This window comes from Oncorhynchus gorbuscha, linkage group LG16 (genome assembly GCF_021184085.1).
Source record: "Oncorhynchus gorbuscha isolate QuinsamMale2020 ecotype Even-year linkage group LG16, OgorEven_v1.0, whole genome shotgun sequence".
Taxonomy (NCBI): Eukaryota; Metazoa; Chordata; class Actinopteri; order Salmoniformes; family Salmonidae; genus Oncorhynchus; species Oncorhynchus gorbuscha.
The window spans coordinates 57,776,376-57,795,731 of NC_060188.1; the positions used below are offsets into that span (position 1 = coordinate 57,776,376).

General features: G+C 38.7%; 1 protein-coding gene across 1 annotated transcript in view; it reads left to right on the forward strand.

Moving 5' to 3' along the window:
* The first annotated feature begins 2,610 nt into the window (after positions 1-2,610).
* The window catches only part of LOC123999778 (single-minded homolog 2-like), a 29,878-nt gene continuing 13,132 nt past the window's right edge, over positions 2,611-19,356 (forward strand). The window contains exons 1-4 of the mRNA XM_046305804.1: positions 2,611-3,048; positions 3,890-4,146; positions 11,671-11,753; positions 12,497-12,586. Of these exons, the coding sequence (XP_046161760.1) occupies positions 3,972-4,146; positions 11,671-11,753; positions 12,497-12,586 (348 nt within the window). The 5' untranslated portion in view covers positions 2,611-3,048; positions 3,890-3,971. The remainder of the gene's footprint in view (positions 3,049-3,889; positions 4,147-11,670; positions 11,754-12,496; positions 12,587-19,356) is intronic.

Genomic DNA, 19,356 nt, shown 5'->3' on the forward strand with positions numbered 1-19,356 from the left:
ATCAATCAATTTTTTAACAAAGCCCTTTTTACATCAGCAGATGTCACAAAGTCCTATACAGATACCCAACCTAAAACCCCAAACAACAAGCAATGCAGATGTAGAAGCACATGAGGCCAATGGGGACTTTAAAACAGTTACCGAGTGTAATGGCTATGACAGGAGAAAACAGAGGATGGTTCTCCACAATACTAACCTAATTGACAGAGTGAAAAGAAGGAAGGCTGTACAGAATAAAACATATTCCAAAGAATGCATCCTGTTTGCAACAAATCACTAAAGTAATACTGCAAAAAATGTTGCAAAGCAATTCACTTTTTGTCCTGAATACAAAGTGTTATGTTTGATGCTAAATAATGAACTCTCACAATGCTTGTTTTAGTACATTACAAAGTGAATTACATTTTTAGTACACAGTAGGCCTGCAAAACAGACATTACAGGCTAACAACAAAATAGAAAATGAATGACAGACCTAGATCTATAGCCTAGGTAATGGTTTTCTTGCTTCTTACATCGCATTGAAATTGACACAATGTGGAAGGGATGAGGGGGGGGGTTCTCGAATTTGAATCATCCTCCTATTTGTTTAAAATACAATGTTGTACTGCTACAGTGGTAAATATTAAAACAAAAGCGTATTCCAAATTAAACCAACCCCCTCACCTCTCTCTCATGGTTTAAACCAGGGATAGTTGGCTCTGTGTCTTTCAATCACATTCTACTCTCTTCCCCGCACCAATGACCTCCAGACAGACACAGCTGTATTTGTGTCCCATAGGCTATTCCAGACCCTTTTCAGGTGTCCCAACTTTTCTTTTTACAAAAAAGGTCCACTTGTCAGCAAGACACATCAATCAATTCAGGCTACAAGACCATAGGCCTAATGACAATCACAGAATGGCATATCACTTTTCGGTGTTTTGTAACAGATGTCTATTTCCATTCATCAAATGGTGGTGAACTTTTTGGATGATGGAGTGTGCAGTTCAAGATTCTGAGCAGATTATTACAGCAATTGAGAAGATTTCACAGACCTGCGCCAACCTATGCATGCTATCTTGAACATGAACAATTTATATAATTAGCCTACAGAAGAAATGTATAGTTACAGTAACCTCAAATTGTGGCCATGGATGTGTTACTCATTTTAATGTTGAATGTTACATTAGTTTGTAAGATCGCCTTAACTTTAGGCTATTTAGGCCTACTATAAAAGCAATGTTGAATTTGGTTGACAATGCGACAACATATAAACATTTAATTAAAGGAGTTGTATAGTTCCATTTGAGTTTGCATAGTTCCATTTGAGCTACTGGCTTAATCCCATTCTTCAATTTACATTTTTGGTTAAGTTGGAGAAGTGAATGCAACATATAATTTGTTAACAAGTTAATAGGCTATTTATTGCATTTCAAAAGTGATATTGAAGTGTGTTTGGTTGTCAAAGCAACAAAATATCAACATTTGAAGGACATTAATCTTCTAATTTGTCTACAAATTAATCATTGATAGGCCTATGTTTTTTTCAAGTCTCCATCTCAAACAAAAATCTAAGTTAAAGAATAGGACCAAATCAAATCAAACTATAAATGTGCTTTAATCAAAGTTTGATTTGATTCAGTCCTTTTCTTTAATTTTGATTTTTTGGTTGAGATGCAGACCTTAATTCAACATATCAATGATTAATTTGCAGACAAAATGGAATTAAAGCCAGACTAAGTCGGTGGCACAGGTGTAACTATCCAAGCAGAAAATGAATCTCCTTCAAAGGTAGATATTTGGTTGTTGGCAACCAAACACAATTCGATATCACAAAATATCATAACATTTGAAAGCTTGAAACCCTTGGCATATTGTATTGTCTATATTTGAATTGAATTGAAACTAACTCTTGATGACTTTGCAAATGCTATATAAGCCTAAATAACATAATTGGTGATAAAGCCTACTGTATAAGTGATCAAGTATGGTCACATGTGTTAAACCTACCCTTAGGAATTACTTCGACAGCAACAGTGAATATATTTAGTTTTTAGCAAACAACAATCATTCTCATGATAGAACATTGGTAATAGTCAGTGACACATATCATAGCTAAGCAGGGCTGAGCCTGGGTACAACCCTGGATGGGAGACTAAAGGGTAGCAGTTGATATATTCACTCTCCAGTAAGATGCGCTACCCAGTCTATATATATATATAAAACAATATATAGTGGGTATAACATTTAAGATCTGACGTTGTTCTAAAGATACAAATTCAATATAGTTTATACACGGGTTGTCTTTGTTGAAATGTGGTTACCATGATGACATGATCCTGTGTATGAGGTTTCACTCTCAAAACAACACTTTACCTTTATTACTTTTTTCAAATTCAATGTATTTTCAATGTAGATTCCACATCACAATATTTTGAGAAATTACGTTGAAACAACGTTGACTCATCCAGTTTGTGCCCAGGAGCTTACATGTGACCAGATGAATTAGGAGGAGACATGCAGTCTATTGTCATGTAGTCAGCCCCACACTAGAGTTGATATGGTATTATTATTTTGTGTACAATTAATTTGCACTGAAGCTACCTTGCTTTGATCCAGGCGGTAGAGATTCCGTGATGTAACTGTGCTCTCTTGCCTGCGCACCCCCCTCTCCCTCAGTCCGCATTTGGTTCTGCAAAAGGAATTGACGGGTGCTGTTTGGAAAATCGGTCTGTCTTTAAGGATTATTTAAGCCAAAAAACGAGACTTCTTGAAGACGAAAAGGTTGCTTTATTATTCCTAGCACTGTCTGAGACAACTTCGCATGCTCTCCATTGGTAGCCTAGTTATGTATCCTTATCCTGGCGTTGAAGTAAGGAAATGGAGAACTCAGTTGATGTCTTCCTGAGTCGATTAAACAAGGTGGACATTACATGGGAAGGACATATAGTCGTTATTCACTAATCATCATAACTGCAGTGTCCGTGCGTCATCGAAGACAGGTTTCTGGTGGTTATGGCAGCAAACACTCTGGAATGAAGTGTGAAAAATAACATTCCAGGCGCAGGTAACTTCAAATTGATATGCTGTAAAACATCTACATCATGGATGTCTTTAAATGTGTCTTGGGCATGGATGGTGTAATTATTCGACAAGTTGAATAGTTGGATAGCCTACACATTGCCATTACGCACGAATATTTTCTCGTCCAATTCTTTACAAACGTTAACAGTATGCTATAGTGTTTATATGGGTTTGTTTTCGGTAATGAAAAGGTTAAAATTAGCATTTTATTTACGCAAATGAATAGGCCTACACATTCGCACCAATGAGGTATAGCGAATCCAACCAAATCGTATGTTGATGGTGTGCCTGAACTTGAGAGGTTTTCTGATACTTCAAGGGAGTATTTTCTGTTTAACCGGGGCGTTCATCCGTGTGAAATTTGACAGTCTACATATTCCGCAGTTTACTTGCTCAGTAGAGAGCAAACTGTTTCTCATGCCACCACTTGGAGACTGAAGGGAGCCTACCCAAGATTTGTCCTCACAGACTCTTTTGAATGAAACGTAGCCTAGTCGAAGAAAAAGCTTTTCAAATTATTACAGGGCTCTGGTAACTTTAACGTTGTTTACCACCTAAATTGTGTTATGCACAGGCGTCGGAAAGCAATGTTTTGGAGACCAACATTTCGAACATTCAATACATATCAACATGTAGGCTAATGGTTGTAATATTTAATTGGAATTAATTACATGCAACAGGTTGTTTTTAGTGAACATGCAAGTTTCTGCAATCTATAAGGAGACAGGAGAGTGCTTATTTTTCACTAGATCGTTCAAGAAATTGTAAAAATATGTTACAATATCGTTATGATGTAATTGGTAAGTGCATTTTCTGATTCAAAGATAAAAAGGGAAAATCTACGTTTTGAGGGCGAAGAGGAAGGTGTTCTGTGTTGCAACAGGCATTAATTTACAACAGTCAGAGATGAAGGAAAAGTCCAAGAATGCGGCGAAGACGAGACGAGAGAAAGAAAATGGAGAATTTTATGAACTGGCGAAATTACTGCCTTTACCTTCAGCCATCACCTCACAACTGGATAAGGCTTCAATAATTCGGCTGACAACCAGTTACTTGAAGATGAGAGCCGTGTTTCCGGATGGTAAGTTATGCTACCACTATCAATTACGATTAATCATAATTAGGCCTATGTCTTCAGGAGAAGAGGCACATGTCAGGTTTTAAAACAAATACATATTAGAAAGGGCCAGAAAATATAAGAAAATGTATGCCTTTTCATTGTGTTAATTTTGAAATATGTGTACATTTTCGGGGTCATGTAGGTTACCATTGTCACTTCCCCTAGTTAATGTTTCTATGGACAAGGAGAGTGATTTGTCGAAAATGAATCTCCAGTAGAATTTGCCAATTATAAATATCTAAAAGATATGCATCCCACTGAGCACAGACATCAGTTCAACGTCTAGTTGTGATTTACATTTGAATGAGTTGTCAACTAATGTGAATTCAATGTGAAATCAAAAAAATGTCAACATGTTAATGGCTTTATATTAAATGTTGGGTACCCAATTACGACATTCCTTTACATTGATTACTTTTTGCAAATCCAACCAATTTTCCATTTTGATTCAACTTCATCACATAGATTTTTTTGGCCAGGAAACAGCGTTGATTCACCCAGTGTTTGCCCAGTGGGATATGACCATGCATGCCTAAAAGTGCCTTTATAATTGTCACCAACTTTCCTCTTTCCCACCTGGTCATACATTTTTTTTTATATACTAATTTTACAAGTTTATAACTTCACATTAATAAGGTTTCACTGCTATACATGTGGCTCTAGATTAGGAGTTATAATAAATCATCCAATTATGGTCAATAAAAGGAACACTTCGACAGGCTAAACCTGAGGAAAACAGCCCTCTTCCTCCCTTAGAATTGATCTGCCATCACTCATAAAGTCACAGAAACCTTTAGGCACGGACTAAAAGGGCCACCCGTTAGTTCTGGATAATAGTAGCTAAATGTATGACCATTTCACCATTAAAATCTTGTGGAATCTATAAATAATTAACCTGTATAACAATATTACAAAAATAAAAGTGTAATCCTACATCTATTATAGTCTTGATCATATTTAATTATAATAATCAAAAATGTGATTGATGTAATTTCAAATATTTGGAAATCAATTAAATTAATATTCTCTTAAATGATTAGGCCAATTCGTTGTTTTTATGGAGCAAAATCAGACACTACCCTAAAACAACTAAATAGCATTACTATTGTAATTTAAAATAAACGCAACTTCCATGACAAAACAGAAATGGATTTATGAACTAATTAATAAGCTAAGAACCTACTTCGAGAAAATGATTATGCTGCCTCTTTCAAAAGTACAGACCATGGGCCTCCGTTTTAAATTACATTAACTTACAGGTGAAATATTATTTAAGCACTCCAAGTTATAGCAAATATGATTAGATAGGATTGTTTAATCTTAATTACAATGTTTCACACGAAATATAGGCCTTCGTTTTAATTAACTGTAGAAATTAACAGTCACTTCAAATTAATAAATAGGCCAAGGCTAGGCCAAACTACAGTCTGCCATAACATTTTTGTTTTTACTTTCTCGTTTGACATATTGATTATTCTAACATCAGATGTATTGAATATTTTGGGGGTTTACATGTAATTCACGACATCCTGGTACTGAGAGAGATGTGACCTCCGTCCAACGAGTCTATTAATGGCCACTGTCCCTCACATTGTCAAATGTGTAGGCTTATTTTGCAAGTAACCAATGCTTGACTTGGGGATGACCTCATCGGAGCTGAGTACCGGCGCCATCATTTTCTACTGGTTGAGCGAGCTCCTGTTCCGATTCTAGAATAGTAAATCAAAAGTATTGTGGGGCACCTGCACCTAAATATAAACAGTAGGCCTACCGGAACCGAAATTGAGTACCGGCACCTATTTCATTGCAAGTCAAGCACTGCAAATAACTATTCTGGGGATTCAGAAACTTGGACCCGAGGCAGATTTCAAAATGATGCGCAAAAATGTGTGAAATATAGGCCTATCACCTCACGCAAATTATGCATGTTTATCTCGTGCATTCCATGTGCAAAGTGTGCAAATTACGCAAATATAGGCCTAATTTATTTTAGTTTGAGGCAGTTCTTTAAAAAGAGTAATAAATAAGCAAACACATTTTTTCAGACCACCTCAAATTGCTTCCATTTATGCCTATAGCGGGGGTGCAAGTGCAACGTCTGTTGCAGCCACTAACGTGATTTGGGTCTACAGATCCGTAAAAGGCCTGTCCTGCACAGCACCTAATCCCTAATTCCGTCTATCAAACCAAGACACGGAATTAAATGGATATTGATGGTGAAAAGTATGAAAATATAAGAGTTAAAACTGTGACCTATTAACCCTGAATGTTTGTCCTAAACATATTGTGCAATAGCCACTATTTTGCATATTTTCCCCAGTTTTGTAACTCAGTCCAATCAAAGCACTCAAAGCAAAGTTAAATTGAGAAAATGTAGGGTGCTCAATGCTTATATGTTTTTCTGAGAACCCAGACTATACAGTGCATTCGGAAAGTATTCAGACCCCTTGACCTTTTCACCATTTTATTACATTACAGCCGTATTCTTTAATGGATTCAATATTTTTTCCCCTCATCAATCTACTCACAATACCCCATAATAATGCCGAATCAAAAACAGATTTTTAGAATTGTTTGCAAGTCAATTTTTTTTAAACTACTGAAATATCACATAAGTATTAAGACCCTTTACTCAGTCATTTGTTGAAGCACCTTTGGCAGCAATTACAGCCCGAGTCTTCTTGGGTATTATGCTACAAGCTTGGCACACCTGTATTTGGGGAGTTTCTCCCATTCTTCTCTGCAAATCCTATTTTCAGGTCTCTCCAGAGATGTTTGATCGGGTTCTAGTCTGGGCTCTGGCTGGACCACTCAAGGACATTCAGAGACTTGTCCTGAAGCCACTCATGCGTTGTCTTGGCTGTGTGCTTAGCATAGTTGTCCTGTTGGAAGGTCTGAGGTCCTGAGCACTCAGGAGCATGTTTTCATCAAGGATCTCTCTGTACTTTGCTCCGTTCATCTATTCCTTGATCCTGAGTTTCCCAGTCCCTGCCACTGAAAAACATCCTCACACCATGATGCTGCCACCACCATGCTTCACTGTAGGGTTTCCTCCAAACGTGACGCTTGGCATTCAGGCCAAAGAATTCAATCTCGGTTTCATCAGACCAGAAAATCTTGTTTCTCATAGTCTGAGGCCCTAGGTGCCTTTTGGTAAACTCCAAGCTGGCTGTCATGTGCCTTTTACTGAGGAGAGGCTCCCGTCTGGCCACTCTACCATAAAGGCCTGATTGGTGGAGTGCTGCCGACATGGTTGTTGGTTGCCTCCCTCACAAAGGGCTCTTCTCCCCCGATTGCTCAGTTTGGCCGGGCGGGCAGCTCTCGGAAGAGTTTTGGTGTTTCCAAACTTCTTCAATTTAAGAAATGATGGAGGCCACTGTGTTCTTGGGGACCTTCAATGCCGCAGAGATTTTCTGGTACCTTTCCCCAGATCTGTGCATTGACACAATCCTGTCTCGGAGCTCTACAGACAATTCCCTAGACCTCATGGTTTGGTTTTTGCTCTGACATGCACTTTCAACTGTGGGACCTCATATAGACAGATGTGTGCCTTTCCAAATCATGTCCAATCAATTGAATTGACCACAGAAGGTAAAGTAAGTAGGATGCACCGGAGCTCAATTTCAGGTCTTATAGTGAAGGATCTGAATACTTATGTAAATAAGTTATTTCTGTTTTGAATTTTTTATACATTTGCGAACATTTCTAAAAACCTGGTTTCACTTTGTTATTATTGGAAGTAGATTGATGAGGAAAATGTTTTATTGAATCCATTTTAGAATAAGGCTGTAACGTAACAAAATTTGGAAAAAGTGAAGGGGTTTGAATACTTTCTTAATACACTGTATATGAAATAAGTGACACTGGCCATTGAGTTCACAGCATTTGACAAATTCCACCCTTCTACAAATTAATAAGATGGACAACCTGGCATGCTAATGTTCAACTTCATCACACATCAAATTTAGGTTTTATATTTTCAGATGACAGTTGTGACATTTCTGTGAATGTAACACTTTCTTTTAAAACATGTTTCACATGTTTATTTTAATTTTATTTTTTCTGGTGATTTTGTCAAGTCATAATTTGCAAACAGACTTATTGAGTATAAACACACAAAGGTTCCCACTGAGCACACCATGTCATTTCAACGTGGACATTTGGGAAATATTTGGTTGAGATGTTGATCAATGAGATTAAAACCTATATTCACCCACTCAAAAAGAAAGCCAAAAGTTAGTTACATTTGCAATGTGTTATCATCATGTTTCAACCATCTAAAAGCACAACCAAATTCCAATTCATTGATGTGTTATTCTGGTCACGATTTACATAGCTAGTTTGTTAGCTAAGCAAGCCACTTGTAGCTAGCCAGTAACTCCTCTAGTATGTGTTGTTGTCATTTCACAGGATTTGTTTTTGGTTACAGTTTAAAGCCGTAACTTTGAGTTTTTGCTGAAAGTCGATCTTTAAAGTAACTGTCCAGTGTTTCCAGATTTGTATGAAATATGACCTTTGATAAATTACAATATGAGTGAAATAGTTTTCCTTCCAAGAAATGGCAATTAAGTGTGTTAAAAAGCAGCTTCTCTGTGTTGGAATGGTGTGGGTGTATACCGGTCATTTAAAATATTAATGCCAGCTCATTACCTCTAGGAGGAAATAGCAAGCATTTTTGAAACGATCTGTTTGAGATACAAGCTTGAAGTGGGGTTTTTGAAGTGTTTTTTTTTCTTCAATTAATGCTTTGGTCACAAAAATGAGTATAGGATAAGTCAACAACGTTATTTGGGTATAAGTTAACAATATATGAACTTTTTAAGGTTATATTTTCACTGGACAGTTACTTTAAAACTGCAACATTTTCTCTCAGCCTCATAGATAAATGTGAATAATAGCATGAGATGAGCTATAAAACAGCACACTTGTCTTCCTGCCCCATGGCAAAATGTGTAGAATTGCAGGAAATTAGCTTTAAAATGGCAACCTTTTCTCTCAGACTCATGACAAAATGTGTAAAATAGCATTATAAAACTGCACTTTATAAAACTGTAAAATGTGTTGAAATGCAGGAAGTTAGCTTATGTAAATGTGATATTTAATATTTTTCCTAAAAACTGTTTTAGCTTTGTCATTATGGGGTATTGTGAGTAGATTGATGAGGGAAAACATCAGTTTAATCAATTTTAGAATAAGGCTGTAACGTTACAAAATGTGGAAAAAGTCAAGGGTCTGAATACTTTCCAAATGCACTGAATATGATAAGAAGAAATGTGTAGTTACAGTAACCTCAAAATATGGCCATGGATGTGTTACTCATTTACATGGATACTTCAGGATTTGGGTTTATCTTACTCTTCCCCAGAGTAAGATAAACTCGTGGATACAATTTTTATGTCCCAGTGTGCAGTTTGAAGGAAGTTGCTAACTAGCATTAGCTCAATTGCTAACTAGCGTTAGCGCAATGACTGGAAGTATATGGTAACTGCTATCATGCAAGTAGATACCATAGACATCCAGTCACTGTGCTAACACTAGTTAGCATTGGCTAGCGAAACTACCTATAACGTCCTTCAAACAGTATGCAGACATAAAAATGGTATCCATGAGTTCATCTAACTCTGGGGAAGTAACTAGTGGGCTTCATTGCCATAATACTGAAGTATCCCTTTGTTTAACTTTAGGCTATTTACTGTATTTAAAAAGTTATATATCGAATTGTGTTTGGTTGACAGAGCAACCAAATATCAGCATTTAAAGGAGATGTATCTACTCCTTGGATAGTTCCATCTGAACCAATGGATTAATCTCATTCTTCAACTTTTATTTTTGGTTGAGTTGGAGACGTGAATCCAACATATCATTTCTTAATTTGTCAACAAGTTAATAGGCTATTTATTCTATTGCAAAAGAGATGTTGAATTGTGTTTAGTTGTCAAGGCAACCAAATATCAACATTTGAAGGAGATGTATCTTCTGCTTGGATAGTTCTATCTGGGCTACTGATTTAGTCTGGCTTTATTTCCAGTTTGTCTACAAATTAATAATTAATATGTTGGATTCACGTCTCCATCTCAACCAAACATATAAGTTAAAGAATAAGACTGAATCAAATAAAACTTTAAATTAACTTTAAATAAAGTTTGATTTGATTTAGTCCTATTCTTTAACTTAGATTTTCAGCTGAAATGGAGATGTGAATCCAATATATTAATTATTAGTGATGGAACTATTGAAGCAGAAGATACATCTCCTTCAAACGTTTATATTTGGTTGTGCTGACAACCGAACACAAGTCAACATCACTATATATCGCTAGATTTGATATCAACCAGAGCTTGAAACCCAAGGCCTATTGTATTGTTTATTTAAGTTCAATTCTGGGTTGAATTGAAACAATAGCTGTTGATGACATTATAAATGCTATATCGGGCTAAATAGCATCATTGAGTGATAAGGTATGGTCACACTTCATTTGCTCTGTTAAACCTACCCTTTGGAATGACTATTTAGTGAATCTATTTAGTTTTCTTTTAAAGTGGAGCTCTCTTATCAATCATTCTAACAAAAGCACAATAATAGTCCGTAACAAATATCAAAGCTACTGTATGTTGAAGATCTGACGTTGTTTAAAGGTACAAATTCAACATGTTTTATACAAGATTTGTCTATGTTGAAATTTGGTTACCATGATGACAATCTTGTGGTTGAAGTGTCACCCTCAAACAACAGTTGATTACTTTTTTGAAATCAATGTATTTTCCAAATGACAAATGACATTGAAACAACGTTTATTCAATCTGTTTGTGCCCAGTAGGTTGTTTGCATGTCCCAGTGTCCAGCATAATAGACAAATAATATCACAGCAAGTGAGAGTCACTGTAGGAAAAATATATCTTGTTCTTAGTGACATAGGGGATTATGGATGTGGGCATGAGCAAATAATTGGATCTGAGTCAAGCACAAACTAAAATAAATATTTAAATACAGCAAAAGTACTGAATAAGGGTGTGTTTCTGAAATCTACTCTCATATGTGACATCTCCCATTAGTCCAACCTTATACAGGACTGGTGGACATGTGTGCTAGTAGGATTCTGTGCACTCATTTTGCATCAGCTGCAAATACATACACTACTTTCAACCTATGTGATTTAAAACAAATACACACAACATAATGAGACAGGATGGAGCAGCTTGAAATCCTTTAGTATTACCATGGTTCAATATTTCTCAAACCTTTATGAGCAGCATCTCAAGGGACAGTTGTCGTGATTGATGTCCCCTTTAACGCTGGCTGGTGTCCATCTTTTCATTTGACGTAGAAGACATTGTGTCATTAACCCGTACCATTGAGATTGCAGTATCTGACCAGACCAGTCAAAAAATAATGTAAGGCTATATATTGGGTCCTCTTCATAGTGTCCTCTTCTCCTGGAAGCAGCTCGGTAATGTATTCTACACCTATTGTGTGTTTCATCTACAGGGCTGGGGGAGGCCTGGGGCCAGCCTACCAGAATCAGCCCTCTGGACAACATGGCAAAAGAACTGGGATCCCATCTACTGCAGGTGGGATATTTTCAACACAAATATATGACCCAATATACACAACACAAATATGTAACACAATATTTCAGTACTATATATACACAATATACAGTACCAGTCAAAAGTTTGGACACACCTACTCATTCAAGGGTTTTTCTTTATTTTTTATTATTTTCTACATTGTAGAATAATAGTGAAGACATCAAAACTATGAAATAACACATATGGAATCATGTGGTAACCACAAAAGTGTTAAACAAATCAATTTCTATTTTATATTTGAGAAAAGTAGCCACCCTTTGCCTTGATGACAGCTTTGCACACTCTTGGCCTTTCCTTCAACAGCTTAAAGGAAAGGCCAAGAGGTTAATGCATTTGAGCCAATCAGTTGTGTTGTGATAAGGTAATGGTGGTATACAGAAGACAGCCTGATTTGTATGGTACTGTATGTATTTAGGACAATTGTAGTGTTCTGAAGAGAAAATGCCATTGATGTTACAATGTTTTTGCTATGGAATTTGTAGGCTTTGCCAAGAATTTGTAGTGGATTTCATGCCATGATTAGAGCCAGATGTGATAGAACAGAGTGTGGTTTTTGAAAGACTACAAAAGAGTAGGCATAAAAGGCACTCTTAACCACACTCCCATATGCTGATTTATGCACAATGCAATGTCTAATATCTACAATTCTAACTGACCTTCTATGTATGTTATTATCCAAAATGGATGGTATATTTTTGGGTCTAACACGTTTTATTCCCCAGACTCTGGACGGCTTCGTATTCGTTGTCGCTTCAGACGGCAAAATCATGTACATCTCTGAGACTGCATCAGTCCACCTCGGCCTATCCCAGGTAAGACATCACTCTGCCTCCATTTTGGTCCTGGGCCATTGCGTATGCCACAAGCTTTGTGTCTGCCTCCCTCAACACAACCAAGGTCAAATAAGGGGCATCTGCCTCCTGATATGCCTGTTCAACCATTGATTTGACAGTCAGTAAAACAGACTGCAGAATGTTACGCAAAGTTTGCCTAAGTTCACCTAGCACAGATAATTGAGAAGGTATAGGGTGGACACAGAATATGATCTGTCAGTCTATTCTAGGTGTTGAGTTATTTTCCTTTGTGTTTGGGCGCTGTTCATTTCACAATTTGTAGGCAGTCCACCCACTCTGGCCAAAGAGGGTGAAAACGGGCTTTGGTGATGAAATTTCACTTTACATTTTACCCAGACAAATATGATTCTTCATGTTCTGAATCTATCAGTGGGGTCTTTCTCTAAAATATCATTACCAATCCAAAAAGTCAGATTCCGCAACCTAATACATCCGATAAGAAGCACCAAGCTCTGTTGACAGAGTGGTGCCACTTCTCGCAGTGACTTTTGAGGATTTTCATTGTTGTGGTGGTCTTCTGCAAAAAGCGAAATTAACATGGTAGGAGCTGAAAATAAAACGCTTGCGGTATGCTCAGTGCTCCGTTGATATCTCATAGAGATATGCCTGTTTTTCTGATACATTTTTACGGAATAACGGGAATTTTGCATTAATATGAAAAATGTATACTAAAATATGAAAACAATACATGTCATATCTCAAAATCAATATCTATCTTACCTCTATATTGTTTTATGTTCTCTGGATAATAATAACGATGACGAGTTCAACCATGAGCCTGTTAGTTTGCCTTAATTGTCACACAGCATCCAGCCTAGCTGACACAATGTTATTTTCCAGATTTTTGACCACTTTTATTCTTTGGCCTCCATTGATTTAGTCACCCTGATCTTGGCCATCCTACAAGGGTAAAAAACCCAATAACTTTTGAACAGATTATGATAGAGAAATTTGGTGTGGACCATCAGTTTTTCTTAGCGGAGTATCTACACAATTATACTGAAAAAAATATAAACGCAACATGTAACATGTTGGTCCCATGTTTCATGAACTGAAATAAAAGATCCCAGAAATTGTCCATACGCACAAAAAGCTTATTTCTCTCAATTTTTCTGCACAAATGTGTTTAAATCCCTGTTAGTGACCTTTCTCCTTTACCAAGATAATCCATCCACCTGACAAGTGTGGCCTATCAAGAATCTGATTAAACAGCATGATCATTACACAGGTGCACCTTGTGCTGAGGACAATAAAAGGCCACTCTAAAATATGCAGTTTGTCACAAGACACAAAGCCACAGATGTCTCAAGTTTTGAGGACGATTTTAACCGCTTCAGCACTCAGCAGTCCCATTCTGTTAGCTTGTGTGGCCTACCACTTCGTGGCTGAGCCATTGTTGCTCCTATACGTTTCCACTTCACAATAACAGCTGACAAATTGCTTGTTGGAAAGGTGGCACGTTGAAAGTCACTGAGCTTTTCAGTAAGGCCATTCAATGTTTGTCTATGGAGATTGCATGACGGTGTGCTCAATTTTATACACCTGTCAGCAACGGGTGTGGCTGAAATAGCCAAATCCGCTAATTTGAAGGGGTGTCCACATACTTTTGTATACTATATTTTATTCTGTTTACCCTGCCTTAACTGAGGTCCAGGCAGTTTGACTGAGAAGCAATGTATCATTGCTGGTTTGGCTTATATATATATTCCATTAGGACAGTGTGATCAGCATTCTTTGCTGCTTGACATGCCCACTTCATCAGTATTGGTGTTCCCCCAGAGAGAGATGCTCTGTCTATCTAACCCACTCTCCACACGTGGACTCCCACTGAATCATCTCATTATTCACACGCGGTGACTGAGAATAGCGAAATGGAGTCAGCGGCAGCCTCCCTCAAAACAGAGGTTTAAAGTACCGTCTCTGATGTGTTATACTCTTGGCCTCCACTTTCAGCATACCGTCATTCTATCTGGTTCACTTTCCAAAAGGGTGGAACATAGACATTTGGTGGTGCCCTAGAAGTAGTGGTCCAGACCAAAGCAACTATTTTATGAATCAGTTTTTTAAAATGGAGGTGCCCACATTGATTTTAGTTGAGCTACTTACAGTATAGGGGTGTTCTGCTTACAAAAGTGGCCAGAACCTAAAGTATGGAATCGCTGTCATCCTAACACTGCATTCATGTAAAGAGATTGTGTACTGAGCTGTGGATAGCAAACAGAAATGCTGATGTCTTGAATGTACCTCCCCTAAGCAAACTTGGACAGACACATTGACGGCTGTGCTCACAAAGCATTCGAGAGAACAGGGGGGCTGAGCAACAGCAATAACTCAATCCAATAAAAACAGCCCAACGACCCACTCTGAATGTAGCACTCTTGCACGCAGGCCTGATGTAAATTATGCTTGTGCACACCTGTGTACGCTGTCAAGCCTATTCAAATGGTCCATCCATTGTTGTTGATATCTTGTGTGTGTGTGTGTGTGTGTGTGTGTGTGTGTGTGTGTGTGTGTGTGTGTGTGTGTGTGTGTGTGTGTGTGTGTGTGTGTGCGTGCGTGCGTGCGTGCGTGCGTGCGTGCGTGCGTGCGTGCGTGCGTGCGTCTGTGTCTGTGTCTGTGTCTGTGTCTGTGTCTGTGTGTGTCTGTGTGTCTGTGTGTGTGTCTGTGTGTGTCTGTGTGTGTGTGTGTGTGTGTGTGTGTGTGTGTGTGTGTGTCTGTGTGTGTCTGTGTGTGTGTGTGTGTGTGTGTGTGTGTCTGTGTGTGTGTCTGTGTGTGTGTCTTTGTGTGTGTGTCTGTGTGTGTGTCTGTGTGTGTGTCTGTGTGTGTGTCTGTGTGTGTGTGTGTGTGTGTGCGTGTGTGTGCGTGTGTGTGTGTGTGCGTGTGCGTGTGCGTGTGCGCGTGCACGTGCCTGTGTCTGTGTCTGTGTGTGTCTGTGTCTGTGTCTGTGTCTGTGTCTGTGTCTGTGTCTGTGTCTGTGTGTGTGTGTGTGTGTGTGTGTGTGTGTGTGTGTGTGTGTGTGTGTGTGTGTGTGTGTGTGTGTGTGTGTGTGTGTGTGTGTGTGTCTTTGTGTGTGTGTGTGTGTGTGTGTGTGTGTGTGTGTGTGTGTGTGTGTGTGTGTGTGTGTGTGTGTGTGTGTGTGTGTGTGTGTGTGTGTGTGTGTGTGTGTGTGTGTGTGTGTGTGTGTGTGTGTGTGTGTGTAGTATGTGTGGGTAGAGTTCAGTGAGTGTGCAGGGCCAGTGCAAGTCAGTGTCAGTGTGTGTGTGTGTATGTTTAGTGGGCTAAGATTAGTGTCATTTTAAAATTAACTGTGGAAGACAAAACAGTATGCTGAGAATGCCTCTGTTGAAACACTGAGGTTAACCCATCTTCCATTGTAAAATCTAGATGCCTGTTAAGTATCAGTAACCCACATATCTTAACTTACATTGGTGCTTTTACCCACCAGTGGCGGTCAGTGCCGTTTAAGATGAGGTCCGATTTGTTTTTCATGACCATGGCCTTATTTCTATTACATCACATTGTATGGCTCTCATTCACATTCCATTCACCCAGTTCAATGTAACAGCGATAGGTTTAGGCTACTACATGATACTCAAATTTTCCACATACACATCATAAGGTTGCTAAAACCTAGCCTATGAATGAAAGTTTGCAACCTCGGTGCACACAGGTCGAGAAACAAATTTGAGGTGACAGACAATCTTGCACAATCTTGTCTGCAGTTGCAAACGAGAGTTTATATTGGACATATTCAGGTATGTTTAGCCCTGTTTTGTTCCGTTTGCTTCCATTTAAGAAATGTTTTTCAACAGAATCAGCGGAATGAATACACCCCTGATCACTTGTAAACACAATTCACTTTCGTAGCAGCCACATTGTATTCCTTCTCACATCTATACGCTCTCCTCTCACCTCTTCCCTTCACTTCTGAACTTCAATGCACAACACATCAGCTGTATGTGACCAGGCAAAAAAACCTTTCCAAGCTAAACCACTAAGCACAGCCTACATTGTTGTCACCATATTTTTATTTTTTTATTTTTCCTTTATTTAACCAGGCAAGTCAGTTAAGAACATATTCTTATTTTCAATGACGGCCTGGGAACAGTGGGTTAACTGCCTGTTCAGGGCAGAACGACAGATTTGTACCGTGTCAGCTCAGGGGTTTGAACTCGCAACCTTCCCGTTAGTAGTCCAACGCTCTAACCACTAGGCTACGGTGTCCGTTAAAAGCGCAGAGAGCATCATGAAGAACAAGGAACACACCAGGCAGGTCCGAGATACGGTTGTGAAGAAGTTTAAAGCCGGATTTGGATACAAAAAGATTTCCCAAGCTTTAAACATCCCAAGGAGCACTGTGCAAGCGATAATATTGAAATGGAAGGAGTATCAGACCACTGCAAATCTACCAAGACCTGGCCGTCCCTCTAAACTTTCAGCTCATACAAGGAGAAGACTGATCAGAGATGCAGCCAAGAGGCCCATGATCACTCTGAATGAACTGCAGAGATCTACAGCTGAGGTGGGAGACTCTGTCCATAGGACAACAATCAGTTGTATATTGCACAAATCTGGCCTTTATGGAAGAGTGGCAAGAAGAAAGAAATTTCTTAAAGATATCCATAAAAAGTGTTGTTTAAAGTTTGACACAAGCCACCTGGGAGACACACCAACCATGTGGAAGAAGGTGCTCTGGTCAGATGAAACCAAAATTGAACTTTTTGGCAACAATGCAAAACGTTATGTTTGGCGTAAAAGCAACACAGCTCATCACCCTGAACACACCATCCCCACTGTCAAACATGGTGGTGGCAGCATCATGGTTTGGGCCTGCTTTTCTTCAGCAGGGACAGGGAAGATGGTTAAAATTGATGGGAAGATGGATGGAGCCAAATACAGGACCATTCTGGAAGAAAACCTGATGGAGTCTGCAAAAGACCTGAGACTGGGACGGAGATTTGTCATCCAACAAGACAATGATCCAAAACATAAAGCAAAATCTACAATGGAATGGTTCAAAAATAAACATATCCAGGTGTTAGAATGACCAAGTCAAAGTCCAGACCTGAATCCAATCGAGAATCTGTGGAAAGAACTGAAAACTGCTGTTCACAAATGCTCTCCATCCAACCTCACTGAGCTCGAGCTGTTTTGCAAGTAGGAATGGGAAAAAAATTCAGTCTCTTGATGTGCAAAACTGATAGAGACATACCCCAAGCGACTTACAGCTGTAATCGCAGCAAAAGGTGGCGCTACAAAGTATTAACTTAAGGGGGCTGAATAATTTTGCACGCCCAATTTTTCAGTTTTTGATTTGTTAAAAAAGTTTGAAATATCCAATAAATGTCGTTCCACTTCATGATTGTGTCCCACTTGTTGTTGATTCTTCACAAAAAATACAGTTTTATATCTTTATGTTTAAAGCCTGAAATGTGGCAAAAGGTCGCAAAGTTCAAGGGGGCCGAATACTTTCGCAAGGCACTGTACTTTGTCTATGGAAGGGAGTGAGAAACAAGTGCCTCTTAGGTTTTGTATTGAAGTCAATGTACCCAGAGGAGGATGGAAGCTAGCTGTCCTCCGGCTACACCATGGTGCCACCCAAAAGAATGCTGTTGAGGCTACTGTAGACCTTCGTTGCAAAATAGTGTGTTTTAATCAATTATTTATGATGTGATTAAATTGAGTATAGTTTTATCTAAAAAGGATAGCTTTTTACATTTTTTTTACAATAAAACATTTTATGAAATTCACTGAGGAGGATGGTCCTCCCCTTTCTCCTCTGAGGAGCCTCCACTGTTACACACATATTTCACTTGTTGCTCCTGAACACCATTTCTGTGACACCAAAAAGCAGAGCAGTCCTCTATGCTCAGTCTCAATGCTCTCTCACTACAAAGCATGGATTACCCGAGCCTAACTGAAGAAACCAATTTGTTGTTGAAGTGGGGAGCAGTGACCCGCTCGCTGAGTGACCCAGACCCCAAATTTGAGAGGTAAAATAGATCAGAGAGGAGCCTAGACGTTGTTCTGTGTTGTCATGCAAATTATTGGTTCTTTCATAAATTAACCCGAGTGTTTCCTGACATCATCCGCCTTTGAGGCGGAGCTGAACGTGATGCAGAGATCAATTTTTGTCCCCTTCCTCACTTCCAACACACACACATATGCATGTACGCATGCAGGCACAGGCACTCAGACACACACACACACTCACATGTACGCACGTGAGCACACACATGTACGCACGCGTGCACACACAAACACACACACACAAAGTCAGTGTCCCCCTTCAATAGGCATTTCTCTTTGATAATGTAATCCCTTGTAATGACAGAGTATCATCCTGCTAAAAGATCAAAAGACCTCAAAACACAATTCAGAAAGACTCTGTCTTCTTCACTGTTGTTTTAAGATGGAACCAGAGAAGAAGGCAGACATTTTACGTGCCCCCAACCGATTGTGTTTTCTTGTTTGTTTGTTTGTGTTGTTTATAAAACAAAAAATCTTATTCTTATCCATATTTTTAAAAAACTGTGTTGTTGGTTAGTTAGGGGCTCGTAAGTAAGCATTTCAATGTAACCTGTTGTATTCGGCGCATGTGACTAATAACATTTGATTTGATTTGTTAGGGGTGACATGTCACTGAAGAAATGATATGCTGGTCTCTAACGTATATAATGCAACTTGTCATTTTCTCAAATTTCAGGCTGATAAAACTTGATGTGATG